This window comes from Octopus bimaculoides, chromosome 14, assembly GCF_046866305.1.
Source record: "Octopus bimaculoides isolate indiv1 chromosome 14, ASM4686630v1, whole genome shotgun sequence".
NCBI classification, from domain to species: Eukaryota; Metazoa; Mollusca; class Cephalopoda; order Octopoda; family Octopodidae; genus Octopus; species Octopus bimaculoides.
This window is the reverse complement of record NC_142941.1, coordinates 13,398,542-13,417,093: the sequence shown is the minus strand read 5'-3', so window position 1 is coordinate 13,417,093 and position 18,552 is coordinate 13,398,542. Positions and strand designations below refer to the sequence as shown.

General features: G+C 38.2%; 1 protein-coding gene across 1 annotated transcript in view; it reads right to left on the bottom strand.

Moving 5' to 3' along the window:
• The window catches only part of LOC106881896 (monoacylglycerol lipase ABHD2), a 75,675-nt gene extending 59,273 nt beyond the window's left edge, over window positions 1-16,402 (bottom strand). Inside the window, exon 1 of the mRNA XM_089362353.1 lies at window positions 16,131-16,402. Coding sequence (XP_089218479.1) covers window positions 16,131-16,288 — 158 coding nt within the window. The 5' untranslated portion in view covers window positions 16,289-16,402. The remainder of the gene's footprint in view (window positions 1-16,130) is intronic.
• Window positions 16,403-18,552: the final 2,150 nt, after the last annotated feature.

The following is an 18,552-nucleotide window of genomic DNA, read 5'->3' as shown; positions in this document are numbered from 1 at the left end:
GTAGTCTGCTTTCACATTTAACACTGCCTTCCATCTTTTTGCGCCGTATTTTATTTTGCACCAGCTGTCTAATTCTGTTATAATAAATTATGCATTCTCAAAACTTTTAAACTATAACAGAAAGGTGGTGTGAGCAGACAGAACCGTTACCCCAGACAAAATGCTTAGCAGAATTTCGTCTCAGACGAAATGCCGCTAAGACTGTGTCAGTATGTGTCCGGGACCCAGGCCAGTCGCCAAACTATGGTGCCTGGGGGTGCTTAAGAATATTCTGCGTGGACACAAATTTGTAGTAATGCTAAAGTGAAGTAAATCTGAGGGTGCACCACAAATAGTGAGGGGGGGGGGCTGTGCCGTCCAGTGCATCCTCTAAGTCAGGGGTTTTCAAACTTTTTGACTTGCGGACCCCTTTATATTTCAGGCTTTACCTTAGGGACCCCCCCCCCCCTTATAAACGCTTATGAAATTTATACATAAATATTTGCTTAAAATAACATATATTTTTACATTTATTTATTTAACAGTATTTAACAAATAGGTTTATTGTCAATTAAAAGATTTTGATTAAAAAACATATATAAAATCAAATTGCCCATAAAAAGTATTTGCTGTCCACGGACCCCCTGTCTTGTCCTTGCGGACCCCCTGTGGTCCGCAGACCACAGTTTGAAAACCCCTGCCCTGAGTGACGGGCATGGCGCGACCACCAATTTATTTATTTTTATTAAGTTTAGATATAATCGGAATCTAAACCAACTGAAAGGCTTAGGTTAGGGTTATCTATTTTTCATGAAGTTATGAGGCAACAAAATGAGTGCACACGTATAGTATGCCGATAACTTTTACCCCTCCTTCATTAAAATTTTGTGTTCTCGTGTTTCGTATAAAGGAAATTACTGTTCAATGAAATGTCTTTTTTTTTTTATTTCAAAAATTTCGATTATTTTTTTTAACATTTTACCCCTCTCCCTTCTGTAACCTTTTCCTTTCCCATGGGGGTAATTCAAAACTCTGCCAACCTGTTATAATTAACTTTAGTTTTTATTTTTCTCCTGAGTCGATACAGTAAGTAGCAGACATTGTCACACCTTTTCCCCACCCGTAAAAGACATGTGAAGTCTTGTGCCAATACGAGGAATAGTAAATCGTTGTTATTTACAGAATGTTGGTAACGACCTTGTCGTCATCGTTAATCGACGGGAAATATATTCTCGCGTGACGTATGTGACAGAGACCCAAATTACGAAAGTGAATTATTAAGCTGGAAAATGTTGAAAATTTACAAAAATTGTACTGATTCTTTTTCCACAGTAAAATGTTTCACTTGGAATGTATGCTGAATTTCTTGAAGAGGTTAAGAAATAGGTGACGCATGTGATACCATACAAAAGAACTTTTTCATCTGAAAATTTAAATTGGTCGTTCTTCTTAATTTCTTGAGAGCAGAATAAAAAGTCTCCTGGTGTTTACTTACAATAACCTTGACATTAAAAAAAAAAAAATGTTAATGATTTTGCTGAACAACGTCTGTGGTCACAAGTCTCATTTACCTGGTGTGACGTGCGTGACAAAAAAAAAAAAAAAAATAGACATTATATTTTCAAAACAAATATTCTGTATATTCCAACTTGTATTGATCTGGAAGAAATTGTCCCAGTATTGATATCTGATTAAAATATACCTTTACACCTTTAAATATCCTTTACAAAGATATAGGAGGGGGGGGGGAACAAAAAAAAAAAACAAGTAGAGATATTATCTTGTTTCAGTCATTTGACTGTGGCCATGCTGGAGCACCACCTTGAAGGGTTTTAATCAAACAAATCGACCCCAGTATTTTTTTAAGTCAGCAACTTATTCTATTAGTATTTTTCCCCAAACTGCAAAGTTACAGAAGTGTAAACAAACCATCACCAGTTGTCAAATAGGAGGGGGTCACACACACACACACACACACACACACACACACACACACACACACACACGCACGCACGCACGCACGCACGCACGCACGCACGCACGCACGCACACACACACACGCACACACACACACACACAATGGGCTTTTTTCAGTTTCTGTCAGCCAAATTCACTCAAAAGGCTTTGGCCAGCTTGGCACTATAGTAGAAGACACTTGCTCAAGGTGCCATACAGTCAGACTGAACCTGAAACCATGTGGCTGGGGAACAAACTTTTTATCACACAGCCGTGCCTGCATGTTCTCTTTCGTTGTTATTTAGACTCTGAGAGATCAGAAGCTGCTGGCATTTCTCCTGAAAATCAAACATGCTGCATTCAGGATGACATCACCCATTATGTCTGTCTTTCTTTAAAGACGGACAGGTTATGATGTGAGGGGGGTTTGGCTGATATTTCTCTGGCTGAGAGACCACATAGAAATGACACAGAAACTTCATAGCTAATCAAGATAGAATTGTGTCCTATTTTACTCTTTTACTTGTTTCAGTCATTTGACTGTGGCCATGCTGGAGCACCACCTTTAGTCGAGAAAATTGACCCCAGAACTTATTCTTTGTAAGCCTAGTACTTATTCTATCGGTCTCTTTTTGCTGAACTGCTAAGTTACGGGGACGTAAACACACCAGCACCAGTTGTCAAGCGATGGTGGGGGGACAAACACAGACACACAAACACGAACATATATCTATATATATATATATATGTATATATATATATATATATATATATATATATATACAAATATACAACGGGTTTCTTTTAGTTTCCGTCTACCAAATCCACTCACAAGGCTTTGGTCGGCCCGAAGAGATAGTAGAAGACACTTGCCCAAGGTGCCACACAGTGGGACTGAACCCGGAACCATGTGGTTGGTAAGCAAGCTACTTACCACACAGCCACTCCTGCGCCTATCTACGGAACTATCAATTTTTCCCCCATGATAAGCATCAAACCTTAGAAAAGCCAGTGAGAACCTCAACGAAGTCATTGGACATGTTAGAGATAACTGCCACATCTCCCTTCAAAATAACTAAGACATATTGGATAATAAAGATTTAGATGAATAATATGAGATGGTTGTGGTTGGAATGCATGTAATAATAAATCTACTGTGCACCTGGGTCCAAGTACAAGAGTACCAATTTTTTAAAATAAAACCAGGTGCTTAAGAGATTTTTCTATTTCACTCACATGGAGCCAATCAAAATTTGAGGTTTCAATGTTCTAAAAAGATAAAAGTAGAATCAAATTTCTCTAATGTCTAGTCCAGTTCACTGTAGGACAGATTAAACTGGATAAGAATCAATGGACTCCCTCTCATAGCAGTGGTTAGACAAAAGCTTTTGATTGGTTGTAACAATGAAGAGAGTAAGTGGATAGAAGAAAATAATTGGCTGGCCTACAACTGGAATTCCAATCAATACATACAGTCCTTTAGCCATGACTCAGTAGAAAAAACAACATAAGAAAAAACACAGGTCATTACAAGTGGTGGAAAGAGGTAATAGATGAATGGTGATTGAGGTAGCAATATCATTTATACTCTCAGGAACTAAGAATTACAGCTGTTAGTTAATGATATACTAGATGCAGCTATGGCTGGGTGGTTTTGGGTTCAGTCCCACTGCACAGTACCTTGGGCAAGTGCTTTCTGCTATAGCCCCAAATTTCACCAAAGCCCACGAGTAGATATGAAAAATGGAAACTGAAAAAAGCCTGTCATATGTGTGTGTGTGTGTGCATATGTACTCTTGTCTAGGCATTACGTGATAGTTGTAAACAAGCATCATTGTTGTTCATTTCCAGTCTTTCATGAAAAACGTCTGGCCATGAGGAATTACCAAGCTTGAAAACAGATGAATGTTGGCAACAGGAAAGGCATCTGGTTGTAGGAAAAAATCTGCCTCGACAAATTTTGTGGAAAAGTAGACATTAAATGATGATGATGATGATGATAGTGGAATAAGGTGGTTAAGTCTCTCATCATCATCATTTAATCCGTTTCCCATGGGTCCTGTAATAATGGGATAACATGGAAGGAAGAAGAGATGGAGACATGGATGTAGAGAGCCCTACTCTGATAAAATATCCAATATAAGAATGCAGTAGAAACATGCAACTTAGCATGCAGATTTCATGTCGACTGAATTGCAATGAATTAGGATGCACAAGGCTGGTTTTCTTTTCCGTGCAGGCATGGCTGTGTGGTTAAGATCACTTTGTATCCATGTGGTTTCAGATTCAGTCCCACAGCACAGTACTTTGGGCAAGTGTCTTTTCTTATAGCCCTGAGTCAACCAATGCATTGTGAGTGAATTTGGTAGATGTATACTGTGTGGAAGCTCATGTGTGCGTGTGCATGTATATGTGTGCGTGTGCGTGTGCGTGTGTGTGTGTGTGTGTGTGTGTGTGTGTATACATACATATAAGGTATGACACCTACTTTTTAAACATAATAGCACCATTTGAGCGTGGCTGTTACCAACGTCGCCTTCCTGGCACTTGTGCCAGTGGCACATGTAAAGACATTCGAGCGAGTTCATTGCAAGTACGGCTGGACTGGTCCCTGTGCAGGTGGCACGTAAAATACACCATTTCAAGCGTGGCCGTTGCCAGTACCCGCTGACTGGCCTTCATGCCGGTGGCACGTAAAAGCACCCACTACACTCTCGGAGTGGTTGGCGTTAGGAAGGGCATCCAGCTGTAGAAACTCTGCCAGATCAGATTGGAGCCTGGTGGAGCCTGGTGCAGCCATCTGGTTCACCAGTCCTCAGTCAAATCGTCCAACCTATGCTAGCATGGAAAGCGGACGTTAAACGATGATGATGATGAACTTGTAAACTTTAATTAACCAAAACCTAAAATGTTATTTTATGATTAAACAAATAATGCATAAATATATATACCGTACTCGGTGAGTATGTGTGTGTGTGTATATGTATATGTGTATGCATGTGAGTGTGTGCACGCATATGAGTGTGTGCGCATATGAATGTGCACGTGTATGTGTGTGAGTGTGTATGTGTGTGTCATCTCACTGCTTAACAACTGGTGTTGGTTTGTTTATGCCCCTGTAACTTAAAGGGTAAAGACCCCTATCAGTCATGAATGACCATGGAATTGCAAGTGGAAAATTACCCTCTGAGGCAAAAGTCCAGGCAAGGTTGTTTTATGGAACACTGATATATATAGATGTGTGTGTGTGTGTGTGTGTGTGTGTATATTCCCTCTCTCACTCTTTGGGAGAGAGGCACAAGCACATACACAGACATATATATACACACATGTATGTGTGCGTATATATATATATACACACATACATATATATATACATATACACACACACATATATATATACATATACACACACACACATATATATACATATACACACACACACATATATATACATATACACACACACACATATATATACATATACACACACACACATATATATACATATACACACACACACATATATATACATATACACACACACATATATATATACATATACACACACACACATATATATATACATATACACACACACACATATATATATACATATACACACACACACATATATATATACATATACACACACACACATATATATACATATACACACACACACATATATATATACATATACACACACACACATATATATATACATATACACACACACACACATATATATATACATATACACACACACACACATATATATATACATATACACACACACACATATATATATACATATACACACACACACATATATATACATATACACACACACATATATATATACATATACACACACACACATATATATATACATATACACACACACACATATATATATACATATACACACACACACATATATATATACATATACACACACACACATATATATATACATATACACACACACACATATATATATACATATACACACACACACATATATATATATATATATATATATATATATATATATATATATATATATATATATATATATATATATATATATGTATGAGAGAAAGACAATGGGGTAATTTGTTAGTTTATCCTTCCTGTTTTAGACACAGTAAGATTTGTGCATTTATATAATGTATGTGTTCATATATGCATACGTAACATATATATACATACCATATTTATTTTGAAATACATCCCTTGAGTGAGCAATATATGTAGATACATAGACACATAAGACTATAGTTCTGCGTGCGTGTGCGTTTGTGTGTGCATGTGGGAGTTAGAATACACAAACGTATGCGATCACGTGCATGTGGATGAACATGTGTGGGTGTGGCTGAGAATGTATTTGTGCATGTGCAAATGCCACCTACGATTTTAACAGAACGTTGTTCCGTCAGACTGTCAGAAAAATTATTCCATAAATAGCACTGATGTTACTGAGAGAAGGTGAGGGATGTTCTCATGGTAACAGCTGTGTGAAGAAGAATCAGCGAATGGAACTTGCTATGCCACCTTTAAATGGCTTCACAGATACTGGGGGAATTCTCAGTACAGCTAATACAAGATTGACTCATCTCTGTTATTAATCCTCTGTTATATAGGCACAAGGCTTGAAATTAGGGGAAGCGGGCTAATCGGTTATGACCCCCAATGCTCAGCACTTATTTTATTGACCCTGAGAGGATGAAAGGCAAGGTTAACCTAGGTGGCATTTGAACTCAGAACATAAAACGAGAGGAAATGCCACTCAGCATTTTGCCCAGTGTACAAACGATTTTGCTAGCTAGCCATCTTGATAATAACAACAATAATCCTTTCTTCTAAAGCACAAGGCCTGGAATTTTCTGGGAAGGGGACTAGTTGATTACATTAACCCCAGTGTTTCACTGGTACTTAATTCATCAACCTCCAAAAAGATGAAAGGTAAAAATCAACCTTGGTGGAATTTGAACTCAGAACGTTGTTGAGCGTGCTAACGATTCTGCCAGCTCGTCTTCTTAATAATAATAATTCTTTCTACTAAAGGCACAAGGCCTGAAATTTGGGAGGAGGGGACTAGCCAATTACATCGACCCAGTGTTTTACTGGTACTTAATTTATCAACCCCAAAAGGATGAAAGGTAAAGTCGTGCCAGGTAAAATACTGCTAAGCATTTCATCCATCATGCTAATGAGTCTGCCAGCTTGTCTCCTTACTCTTTTACTTGTTTCAGTCATTTGACTGTGGCCATGCTGGAGCACCGCCTTCAGTCGAGCAAATCGACCCCAGGACTTATTCTTTGTAAGCCTAGTACTTATTCTATTGGTCTCTTTTGCCAAACCGTTAAGTTACGGGGACGTAAACACACCAGCATCGGTTGTGTTGTCAAGCGATGTTGGGGGGACAAACACACACATATATACGACGGGCTTCTTTCAGTTTCCCTCTACCAAATCCACTCACAAGGCTTTGGTCGGCCCGAGGCTATAGTGGAAGACACTTGCCCAAGGTGCCACGCAGTGGAACTGAACCCGGAACCATGTGGTTGGTAAGCAAGCTACTTACCACACAGCCACTCCTATGCCTATACTTAATAATAATAATAATCCTTTCTGTTAGCAGCACAAGGGCTCAGATTTTGGAGGAGGTAGAGTTTGTTGATTATAACAAACCTAGCGTTCAACTGGAACTTAATTCATTGACCCTGACAGGATGGGAGGTAAGGCTAAGACGACTTTGGCTGTATTTGAACTTGGAACATAAAGAAAGACAAAATGCTGCCAGGCATTTTGTCTGGCATATTAACGATTCTGCCAGCTCACCACCTTAATAATAATAATAATAATAATAATAATAATAATGGTTTCAAATTTTGCCACAAGGGCAGCAATTTCAGGGGAGGGGATGAGTCAGTTACATCAACCCCAGTGTTCAACTGGTATGTATTTTATTGACCTGAGTCACAAAATAAGGGTGGGTGAAATCTGCCATATTTTTTTCAAATCCTGGCAGCAACACTAGCTGGAAGCAGAATAATAATCTAATTCTACACTTTATCACATTCAAGAATATAAACACACTTTTAAGCACAACACACATGGAGTCAAAAAGAAATACTACCTTTCACCAGCACACCAGGATTGGCACTGCACGAACCACAGTGCTCTCTCTCCCTAGCATGCAGCTTCCTATCTTGGACATGTGAGCATGCGCACAACACCTAAACACTATGTCACTGGAACTGAAGTGCGCAGTTCTATACAAGGATTTTGTTTTTTTTTTCATAAACTAGGGGATGGCTATTGAAATTAAGCTTAAGGATTATATAATGTACAAGTATAAAGAAAGGATTAAAGAAAAAAGGACTGGGTAACATCGGTGGCATGGAGAAGGGAGGCTGGTATGCATGGGCAACTGCTGGTCTTCCATAAACAACCTTGCCTGGACTTGTGCCTCAGAGGGTAACTTTGCAGGTGCAATCCCAGGTTTATTCATGACCAAAGGGGGTCTTTTAATAGATGTGTCTCTATGGCACAACACTCAAATACATACGTGCAGGCATAAGTGTGTGGTAAGAAGCTTGCTTCCCTACCACACTGTTCAGGGTTCAGTCCCACTGTGTAGCACCTTGGGCAAGTAACTTTTACTATAGCCTCGGGGCAACCAAAGCCTTGCACGTAGATTTGGTAGACGGAAACTGAAAGAAGCCCATTGTACACACATATATGTGTGTGTTTGTCCACCACTACTGCTTGACAACCAGTGTTGGTGTGTTTACATCCCTGTAACTGAGCAGTTTGGTAAAACAGACTGATAGTATAAGTACCAGGCTTTAAAAATTCATCTAAAAATTCTTTAAAGTGGTGCCGCAGCATGGCCGTATTCTAATGACTGAAACATGTAAAAGATAAATATATTATCATCATCATCATCGTCGTCGTTTAACGTCCGCTTTCCATGCTAGCATGGGTTGGACGATGTGACTGAGGACTGGTGAACCGGATGGCTACACCAGGCTCCAATCTGATTTGGCAGAGTTTCTACAGCTGGATGCCCTCCCTAACGCCAACCACTCAGAGAGTGTAGTGGGTACTTTTACGTGCCACCACCTGCAATATACAGGGTGTCCACAAAGTCTGGGTACATGCTTACATATGCATATATGTACACAATAGGCTTCTTTCAGTTTCCATCTGCCAAATCCACTCATTAGTTGTGAGCTAAAAGCAGTGTGTTGTTGTCACTTCTATCAACAAATCATCCACCTGCTTCATGCCTTTGAAAAGGTGTAAAGAGATCCTTTACTTGAGACAACGTGGCTTAGCAAAAGTAAACAGTTCTTCAATAATTTATTTGTATGACACCTGCTAGCATGGAAAAATGGACAAAACGTCAATCCAACATATGTATTCATTACATACATTTTATTACTCTAACTTATTACTCTTAACCTTGTTCAAAACATTACAACTTCAAATGGAGCTAAAGTAACACCTTGTAATAATAATAATAATGATAGTACGAATTATGTTGACAGTAGCTTTAATGCAAATTGAAACTGAACTTATAGGAATAATTGCCCTTGAGACAAGAAATGCTTAATCAATGATCTGGTATATAAGCATACAAGTAACAGCCCATCACTTGTAAAAAATGTTTGCAGGTTTAGAAGCCAATAAATTTAAGTTTCAATATCACACACACATTCATTCATGTTAAAATGCAACTAGAAATATCATATAGTCCTTTTGGTAATATATCCTGGCCTGAAGCATAAAAACATCCAATGAAAGCTTTTAGCAACATCCAAGCATAAAAGTAATAAAATGCCTTGAAATTTATGTGATGAGAGCAATGGAGATTTTTTTTTTTTTTTTTTGCTTAGGATTCAATCTTGAATAGAAATTCTGATTTCATTTTAGTGTGTTTGATTTGGCCATCCTCTTGGACACTTCAATGATTTCACATGCACATGCCATCCATCATGGTCCCCCATGCACGTTCTTAATTCATCAACATTTGCCATTCCACTGTTTGCCATTCCACTGTTTGCCATTCCTGAAGCAAGTTGCTGACAGAGGTTGTTGAACGTTTTCTTCTTCTGTTGATTCCTATTTCAATTGACTGCCATAAGACCAGTTGACTCACAGGTTCTTCTGGGTGTCTGACTCAATGACTAGCGATTCTCAGTCTTCTCTGCTGAATCTTCTCAATCACTTTGGGCAGACCTCGATAAAGTTGCTCATTGGTTAAATGAGCTCTCCAAGTAACATTCAGAGCCCTTCTTAGCACTACAGTTCAAGGATGCATAGATATTTGTATACATACATTTAAATGCACGAAGATTTCTGTATGAAGGTATAATTACATGCGTAGATACACACACGCACACATGTGCATGCATGAGTGTACATGTGTAAACATGAGTGTGCATGTATAGATGTCATGCAGGTATGTATACTTATGTATCATCACCCATTAACGTCTGCATTCCATACTCTTTTCTACTCTAGGTACAAAGCCCAAAATTTTGGGGGAGGTGGGGGCAGTCAATTAGATTGACCCCAGTACGCAACTGGTACTTGATTTATCGACCCCGAAAGGATGAAAGGTAAAGTTGACCTCGGCAGAATTTGAACTCAGAACGTAAAGACAGACGAAATACTACTAAGCATTTCGCCTGGCATGCTACCGTTTTCTGCCAGCTCGTCGCCTGTGCATTCCACACTGGCAAGGGTTGGACTGTTCGACAGGAACTGGCAAGCCAGAGGACTATGCCAAGCCCTACCATCTGCTTTGGCAAGGTTTCTATGGCTGGATGCCCTTCCTAGTAACAACTACTTTACACAGTGTGCACTGGGTGCAGCTTGCGTGGCACCAGAGGAGAGTAATACACGAAAGGAGGTGGCTTTGCGCCAAGTGATGTATATGAGTGCATGCATACAAGCATCTGTATAAAAATGAGCAGCTGTACGTGTATAACAAAGTATACAGAAATTTTGCACAAATATACATGTATATAAATAACTTAAATGTTTGCATATGTTTAAAAGGCAGATTTGCAAAGGCATCACTCATAGATTTCTTTTATACAATTTTCTAATTTACAATAATCTATTATTGATTTTAATTAGGCATCTATTTTCTGAATATTTTTTCATTTAACTATATAATTATGCTGGTGTTATGTAAAAACCATTTGGCACACTCTGTTAAGCAGTTGGCATTAGGAAGGGCGTCCATCCATAGAAATCATGCCAAAGCAAACTGTAGAACTTGTTGCAGCCCCCTAGTCCCTAGCATGCCAGTGCCTGTCAAACCATCTAACCCACACCAGCATGGAAAATGGGTGTTAACCCTTTCGTTACCAACCTGGCTGAAACCAGCTCTAGCTCTGTAGTACAAATGTCTTGTTTTCATAACTTTTGAATTGAAATCTTCCACCAAACTTTAGACACAATTTATGTTCCTAACACTAGCTTAATGATAACTAAGTTATTTTACTAAATTCTTTGTTATATTTAAGATAACTGAAAGAAACAGAGCATCTCAAAGTAAACAAGGTAACAAAAGGGTTAAACAATGATGGTGATGATGTTGGCAGTTGTTGTAGCAGTGCTGCCTATGCAACATAAAATGCACCAAGAACACTTTGTAAAGTGGGTGGCATTAGGAAGGGTGTTCACCCATAGAAACCATGCTAAAACAGACAGTATAGCTTGGTGTAGTCCTCTGCTTTGCCAGTTCCTGTAAATCCATCTATCTCATGCCACCGTTGAAAACAGATGTTAAATGGTGATATTAGTTATACTAATATGTATAAAGTGGTGAGCTAGCAGAAGCATTAGCATATTGGGGGAAAATGCTTAGTGGCATTTCATCTGTCTTTACATTCTGAGCTCAAATTCCACCAAAGTCAATTTAATAAGTACCAGTCAAGCATAGGAGTTGATGTAAGCAGCTTACCCTTTCCCCTGAAATTGCTGGCCTTGTGCCAAAAAATTTGAAATCATTAATTATAGAAGTATGTGTGTATGTATAGGCGCAGGAGTGGCTGTGTGGTAAGTAGCTTGCTTACCAACCACATGGTTCCGGGTTCAGTTCCGCTGCGTGGCACCTTGGGTAAGTGTCTTCTCACTATAGCCTCGGGTCGACCAAAGCCTTGTGAGTGGATTTGGTAGACGGAAACTGAAAGAAGCCCATCGTATATATGTATATGTATATATATATGTGTGTGTTGTTTGTGTGTCTGTCCCCCCAACATCGCTTGACAACCGATGCTGGTCTGTTTACATCCCCGTCACTTAGCGGTTCGGCAAAGAGACCGATAGAATAAGTACTAAGCTTACAAAGAATAAGTCCTGGGGTTGATTTGCTCGACTAAAGGCGGTGCTCCAGCATGGCCGCAGTCAAATGACTGAAACAAGTAAAAGAGTAAAGAGTATATGTTCTAGGTATCATTGTGTTCACTTACTATGAAATACAGTTCGATTTTTCTATCTGTAATCACCTGACAATATTTCATAAGAGAAATTATACTAATTGTTATGAATTAATTAGATTATCAAATTTGTTGAAAACTTTTCAATCTCAAAGAAATATTCTAAATAACCTAACTGCATTTACAGAATCAAAATATCTCATTTCAGAAGACTTAATCAATTAGCAAAAGCAGAGATTCTTTGATAAGACATTAAATCTGTAAAATACAGCTAGTTGCTATCCTGTTGCCTGTAACAAGTTTTGAATCATGAAGCTCACTTTGCAATCACATCCATTTCAGGTTCAGTCCCACTGCACAACACCTTTTGGGCGATTATCTTCTACTATAGCCCTAGGCCAAGCTATGCCTTGCAAGTGAATTTAGCATACAGAAACTCTGTCGGAGCCCATTATGTGTGTGTGTGTGGGGGGGGGATTGTGTAGAAGGGATTAATAAAAAAAAGAATCAAACTTAAAAGAAAAAGAAAAAACTGGGGTCTGTAAGTAACAAATAAAAATAGATGGTATATATATACATACACACACACACATGTCCCTATATATATATATGTATATATATCATCATCATACACGAGGGGCGCTGAAAATTTCTTAGCTTTATATAAAAGAAAATACAAGAGGATCAATTTATTATGATTTTATTGAACATATTCCCCTCTTGGATTCACACACTTATTGCAATGATCCTTCAGTTTTTCTAAACCCTGCAAAAGGACTTGGAAGGCTAGGCCTCCAACCTGGCCTTTTGCAATACCCTTAAAACCAACCCCTCACATATATATATATATATATATATATATATATATATATATACACACACATACACACACACACGTATATATTTTGCTTAGGCATTGTGAGACCAATAACCTAGTGAAGAACTCAATAAAAGCATGTTTCAGAACAAAGTATTGTTAATGCCATTCTCAAAAAGGCACAAATGTAATTCTTACCCAAATAAATTGCACTTCGTATTTGAAGTTTTGATGAAGCTATAAGGTGTTATTCAGGCACTCAACTACAAGTCCACTGCGTCTTAATAGCAGAAACAGATGTAAGCTAATGAAATTCAGAATCACTTATTCCCTTGTCATCTCTCTTCTTTATATATATATATATATATATATATATATATATATATATATATATATATATATATAGATAGATAGATAGATAGATACAAATTAAAAGGGTAAAGGATTATCAATTTATTAATTAATAAATCAATAATTAATAATTTTTACCAAGCCCATCGGTATGAAAGCACCATTATTGGTGGAGAACTTATTCAAAAGTTCATATATTTATAAATATAATTAAGGGATCAGCAAAATATTTTGCTGATCCCTTAATTATATTTATATATATATAGATAGATAGATAGATAGATAGATAGATAGATAACTGGTATACATAGGATAGGACCCTACATTCTGTATCAGTTCATAATCACAATTACTGCCCTTCTAGGTTGGTCGTAGAAGCAGGTCTTACTCACACTTTTCATTATTGTTTTGCTTAGCAATGCCGGATGCCTTTCCTACAACCAGAGTGTACTGAGTACATTTCAGTGTGACATTGGCATCAGAGTGATTGTCAGGTCCTAAAAAGAGTCCTCTCCATCTTATGTTCTTTCTGCTCGATCACTAACAATTGTATTGATAATATTCAGTGAATTTTATTGTGGCATCAATACTACCGAGAGTGCCTTCTTTGAAGAACTAAGAAAAATCCCTCAGTATTTCATTGAGTCAATGTAACGAGGTAAGAGCGTGACTAACAGATAGAGTGATGAGGGAAGAATACTAGGAAGAGATGTATTTTTCTATATATACACAAAAAATGTGTTTGTGTGAGTGTATACAGATAGATATACAAATAGATGGATAGATAGATATACAGATAGATATATAGATATACAGATAGATATGTAGGTAGATAGAGATAGGTAGATACAGATAGATAGGTAGATAGATATAGGTAGGTAGGTAGATATAGATAGGCAGATATATAGACAGACAGATATTATCGCGAGTGGCGGCAGGTACACGGGACTGGAGAAGCATCTAATCCATAACGAATAAACAATAAAAGCTTCCTATCCAAATGACAATCAAACCACCCCAGGCAGAATGGAAAGTAAAGTAAATGAATAAACAACATTAAAATAGAAGAACGTGATTCATTCTACTTTAAACAAAGACAAAAATAAGTTCAATAACATCCATAGATAACAAAACACCCTGAAACGTGAAAAATAAGAGAGAGAGAGAGAGAGAGAGAAGAGAGAGAGAGAGAGAGAGAGAGAGAGAGAGAGAGAGAAAGAGAGAGAGATAGAAGCCGGCAAGATTTGGGTAAGCAATCGCAGATTGTCAGTTATCCATTGTCATCGTCGGCAAGTTCTTCGTAGTTTGTTTTGATATAACTCTAACCGTTTCCCTCCCTCGATTCCCTCCAATCACTAATTTATAGTGAGAAATGCATAAAAGCCACACAATCACGTTTTTCTTCTTCTTCATATTTTAGGTTCCTTTTTTGAAAGCGTGAAGCTGAATGCGAAAATAAAGAATAATAATAACAACATTAGCAAGAGGTGAGGCTGTGTGGTTAGAAGTTTGCTTTTCAACCACATGGTTCCACGTTCGGTCTCACTGCCTAGTACCTTTGACAGGCCCCAGGCCGCCTAAAGTCTTATGAGTGGATTTAGTAGACAGAAACTGAAAGAAGCCTGTTGTATAATGAATGAATGAATGAATGTCTGTTTGTCTTCCACCACTGCTTGACAGCCAGTGTTAGTTTGTTTATGTCCCCGTAACTTGGTAGTTCGGCAAAAGAACTGATAGAATACGTACCAGACTTTATATATATATATATATATATATATATATATAAAAGTACTGGGGTCAATTTGTTTGACTACAACCCTTATAACGTCGTGTTCTAGCATGGCCGCAGTCCAGTGGCAAACAAGATAAAAGGCAGGGGATAGAATAATACAAGGATTCAGTGAAGTGAACAAAAAATAAACTAAAAGACCGAACGTGATCGTTGCATGAAATAAGTGCTTCGTACATGGTATTTTAATTTCATTTTTCTCATTTCAGAATTAATATCCATCGCAGTTGATTTTATTTCATCTATCACCCTTTCCATGTTCAATAATATATGCCGATACCAGTAATATACATTGAACGGTTCAATACATAAAAATAGGACTGTGTTGTGTTGCAGACGAAAGGGTCGGAAAGAAAAAAAACTATTGCGGACCTTGTCCGCAATTTAGTCTCTGTCCCTGATTCTAGAGATTTCTTCCACGTTTTATTAACATTTTATGGGTAAAAGGGGGCATGAATGTCACATAATTACATTAGCAGTGTCCCGATGTTTTTGGTTCTATGTCTTTGTCAGAATCAAAATTAAATTTTTAAAAATATCATCAACAACAACAACAAATAGCGAAGCTTGTTCGCAGTTTGGCTTCTGTCCCCAATTCTACAGAATTCTGTTGTTTCATTTAACGCTTTGGATAGGGAATGCATGAATGCCACACAATCCCGCTAGCACTGTCCCAATATTTGGTCCCATGCCTTTTATAGCAATTAAAATTAAATTAAAAATAACAACAACAACAAAGCAAATTGTAAAAACCATAGGTTTTAGTACTTACGGTTGTCGAAGAAGGGAACATGATTGTATGATATTTTGGACGAATGGTGAATTGTGGTCATAGTAAAGCTGTGGTGAAAAAGAAGGGCTGCAAAAATTGAGCAAACGGATGATTCCGTAAAGGAGACAAAGAAGGAAAACACCTAAGAGGATCGACATAGCATTTCTCGCTGTTGTTGCTGCTGCTTGCTTATTACACGGCAGCGATGGAGACCACGTGACTGGAGTGTGGGAACTGTGGGATGGTCGAGTTCATTTGAGGTGGCCGAGCTGTTGATATAAGTAAGCGGAGTTGGAGGAAGGGCAGTCAGAGCAAGAGGGAGAGGAGTTTAATGGCTATGAGAGGGAATAGAAAGAGAGAGAGTGAGAGTAGAAGTAAGACAAGTGCGAGTCGTTGTTGTGGTGAATTAAAAAGAAAGAGTGTTACTACTCTAAAAAAGAGAGTGAGTAGTTCTTGTGAAGGAAAGAGAGCGAGAGGAAACTACTGTAAGAAGAGAGTGGGTGATGACATTGCGAGAGAAAAGAGGGAGAGAAAAAGAAAGAAATAGGGTGACAGCTGTAAGAAGAGAAAGTATGTAGTTGTGTAGAAAACGAAGATAGAGAGAGAGAGAGAGAGTAATAGCTGTGAGAAGACGAGTAGTGGCTGTGGTGGGAGAACAGAGAGCGTGTAGTTGTAAATAAAGAGCGTGTGGTTGTTATGTAGAGAGGGAAGAGAGAAAGAAAGTAATAGCTGTAAAAAGAGAGTGTTTTGTTATTGTGTAGGGAGAAAGAAAGAGAGTAATACTGTAAGAAGGGGAGTAGTGGCTGTGGGAGGAGGAAAACATGAAAGAGAAGCTGTAAGAAGAGAGCGTGTAAAGGCTATGAGCTGCTATAAGAAGAAAGTAAGGTAGTAGCTACTGTTATTAGATGGGAAAGAAAAGGAATAAAGAGAGATAGTGTTAGAGAAGGATATAGAAACAGTGAGGGAAGGAAAGCAAGATACAGTAGCTATTATGAGGAAAGAGTAGACATTGTTTAAAGAAGTGAGACGGGGAAAAGAGACATGCGTCTGTGAGGGAGGAGACATAATTAGCGACTGTGAGGACAAAAAGGAAGATATTAGTTAACTATAGAATGAGTAAGAGTGTAAAGGCGGGGTAAGAGAGAGGAGAAAGAGTAAGAAAATAGTTAGAGAGAATGGAGATGTAAAAGAAAAATGAAATTGGAATAAAAGCGGAATGAGGAAGTCAGTTGTACGTATAGAATTGAATGGGAGAACTTAACTGAAGTATCAGACGAGAGAATGAGAGACAAGCAGACAGGCAGAGACAGACAGACTGAGAGAAAGGGAAGGTAAAAACTTCAAAATCAAGTTAGAAGTAGGTAAAATGGAATCAGAAAGAAATAAATAGAAAAATAAACTTATATAATAGTTTTTAATTGGGAAACGCAATCAGATAAAGTAATGCACATTACTCAGATAAAGAGAAAGAAAAAAAAACAGACTGAAGGAACGAAAGAACTATAATAAACGTAGGAATAAGAAATATCATTTCTTTAATCCAGGGAAGAAGTGGTATCCGAAGTCAAAGTGGAAGGGGGGGAATGGAGAAAGAACAGGAGAGAAATGAAAAAGTAATGTGGAAACAGACGACAGAGAAATTTTTTTAAAGTTCTGTAAAGCTCAAGTCCACATCATGACATGCAATGAAGATTATACCATGTTGGTGAACATCATCGTAGTTCGTGTGCTTTAAAACCCAAAGTTCACAAAACTTTAGCGGACCCAATGGCACAAGCAGCTACTTCCGAGGAATCTTCTTGTTCATTAATTGTGACAGCTTGTGAAAAGCTTGATGAAAATAAAATAGTTCACATGCCCTCCTCTTCATGTGCAAGTCGCAATATAAGGAACTGGCATCAAGCAAAATAAGTGTCCCTCCAATCCCTCAGAGTTGATTTGGTTATGTGATATCCAATAGACACAAGTTCCTTGATAGTGGCAAACTTTTCTTGCAGTTTATTAGCAGTGAAACTGATGTAGACAGATTACTTGCATTTGCAACTGATAAAGGGCTTGATGACTTAGTTAATGTAAAACACTGGGTAGGTGAAGGAACTTTTAAATGCTCCCCAACTGTATTTTATCAGTTGTACATGTTTCATGTGGAGGCACAATGGCCCAGTGGTTAGGGCAGCGGACTCGCGGTTTCAATTCCCAGACCAAGCATTGTGAGTGTTTATTGAGCAAAAACACCTAAAGCTCCACGAGGCTCCGGCAGGGGATGGTGGCGAACCCTGCTGTACTCTTCCACCACAACTTTCTCTCACTCTTATTTCCTGTTTCTGTTGTGCCTGTAATTCAAAGGGTCAGCCTTGTCACACTGTGTCATGCTGAATATCCCTGAGAACTACGTTAAGAGTACACGTGTCTGTGGAGTGCT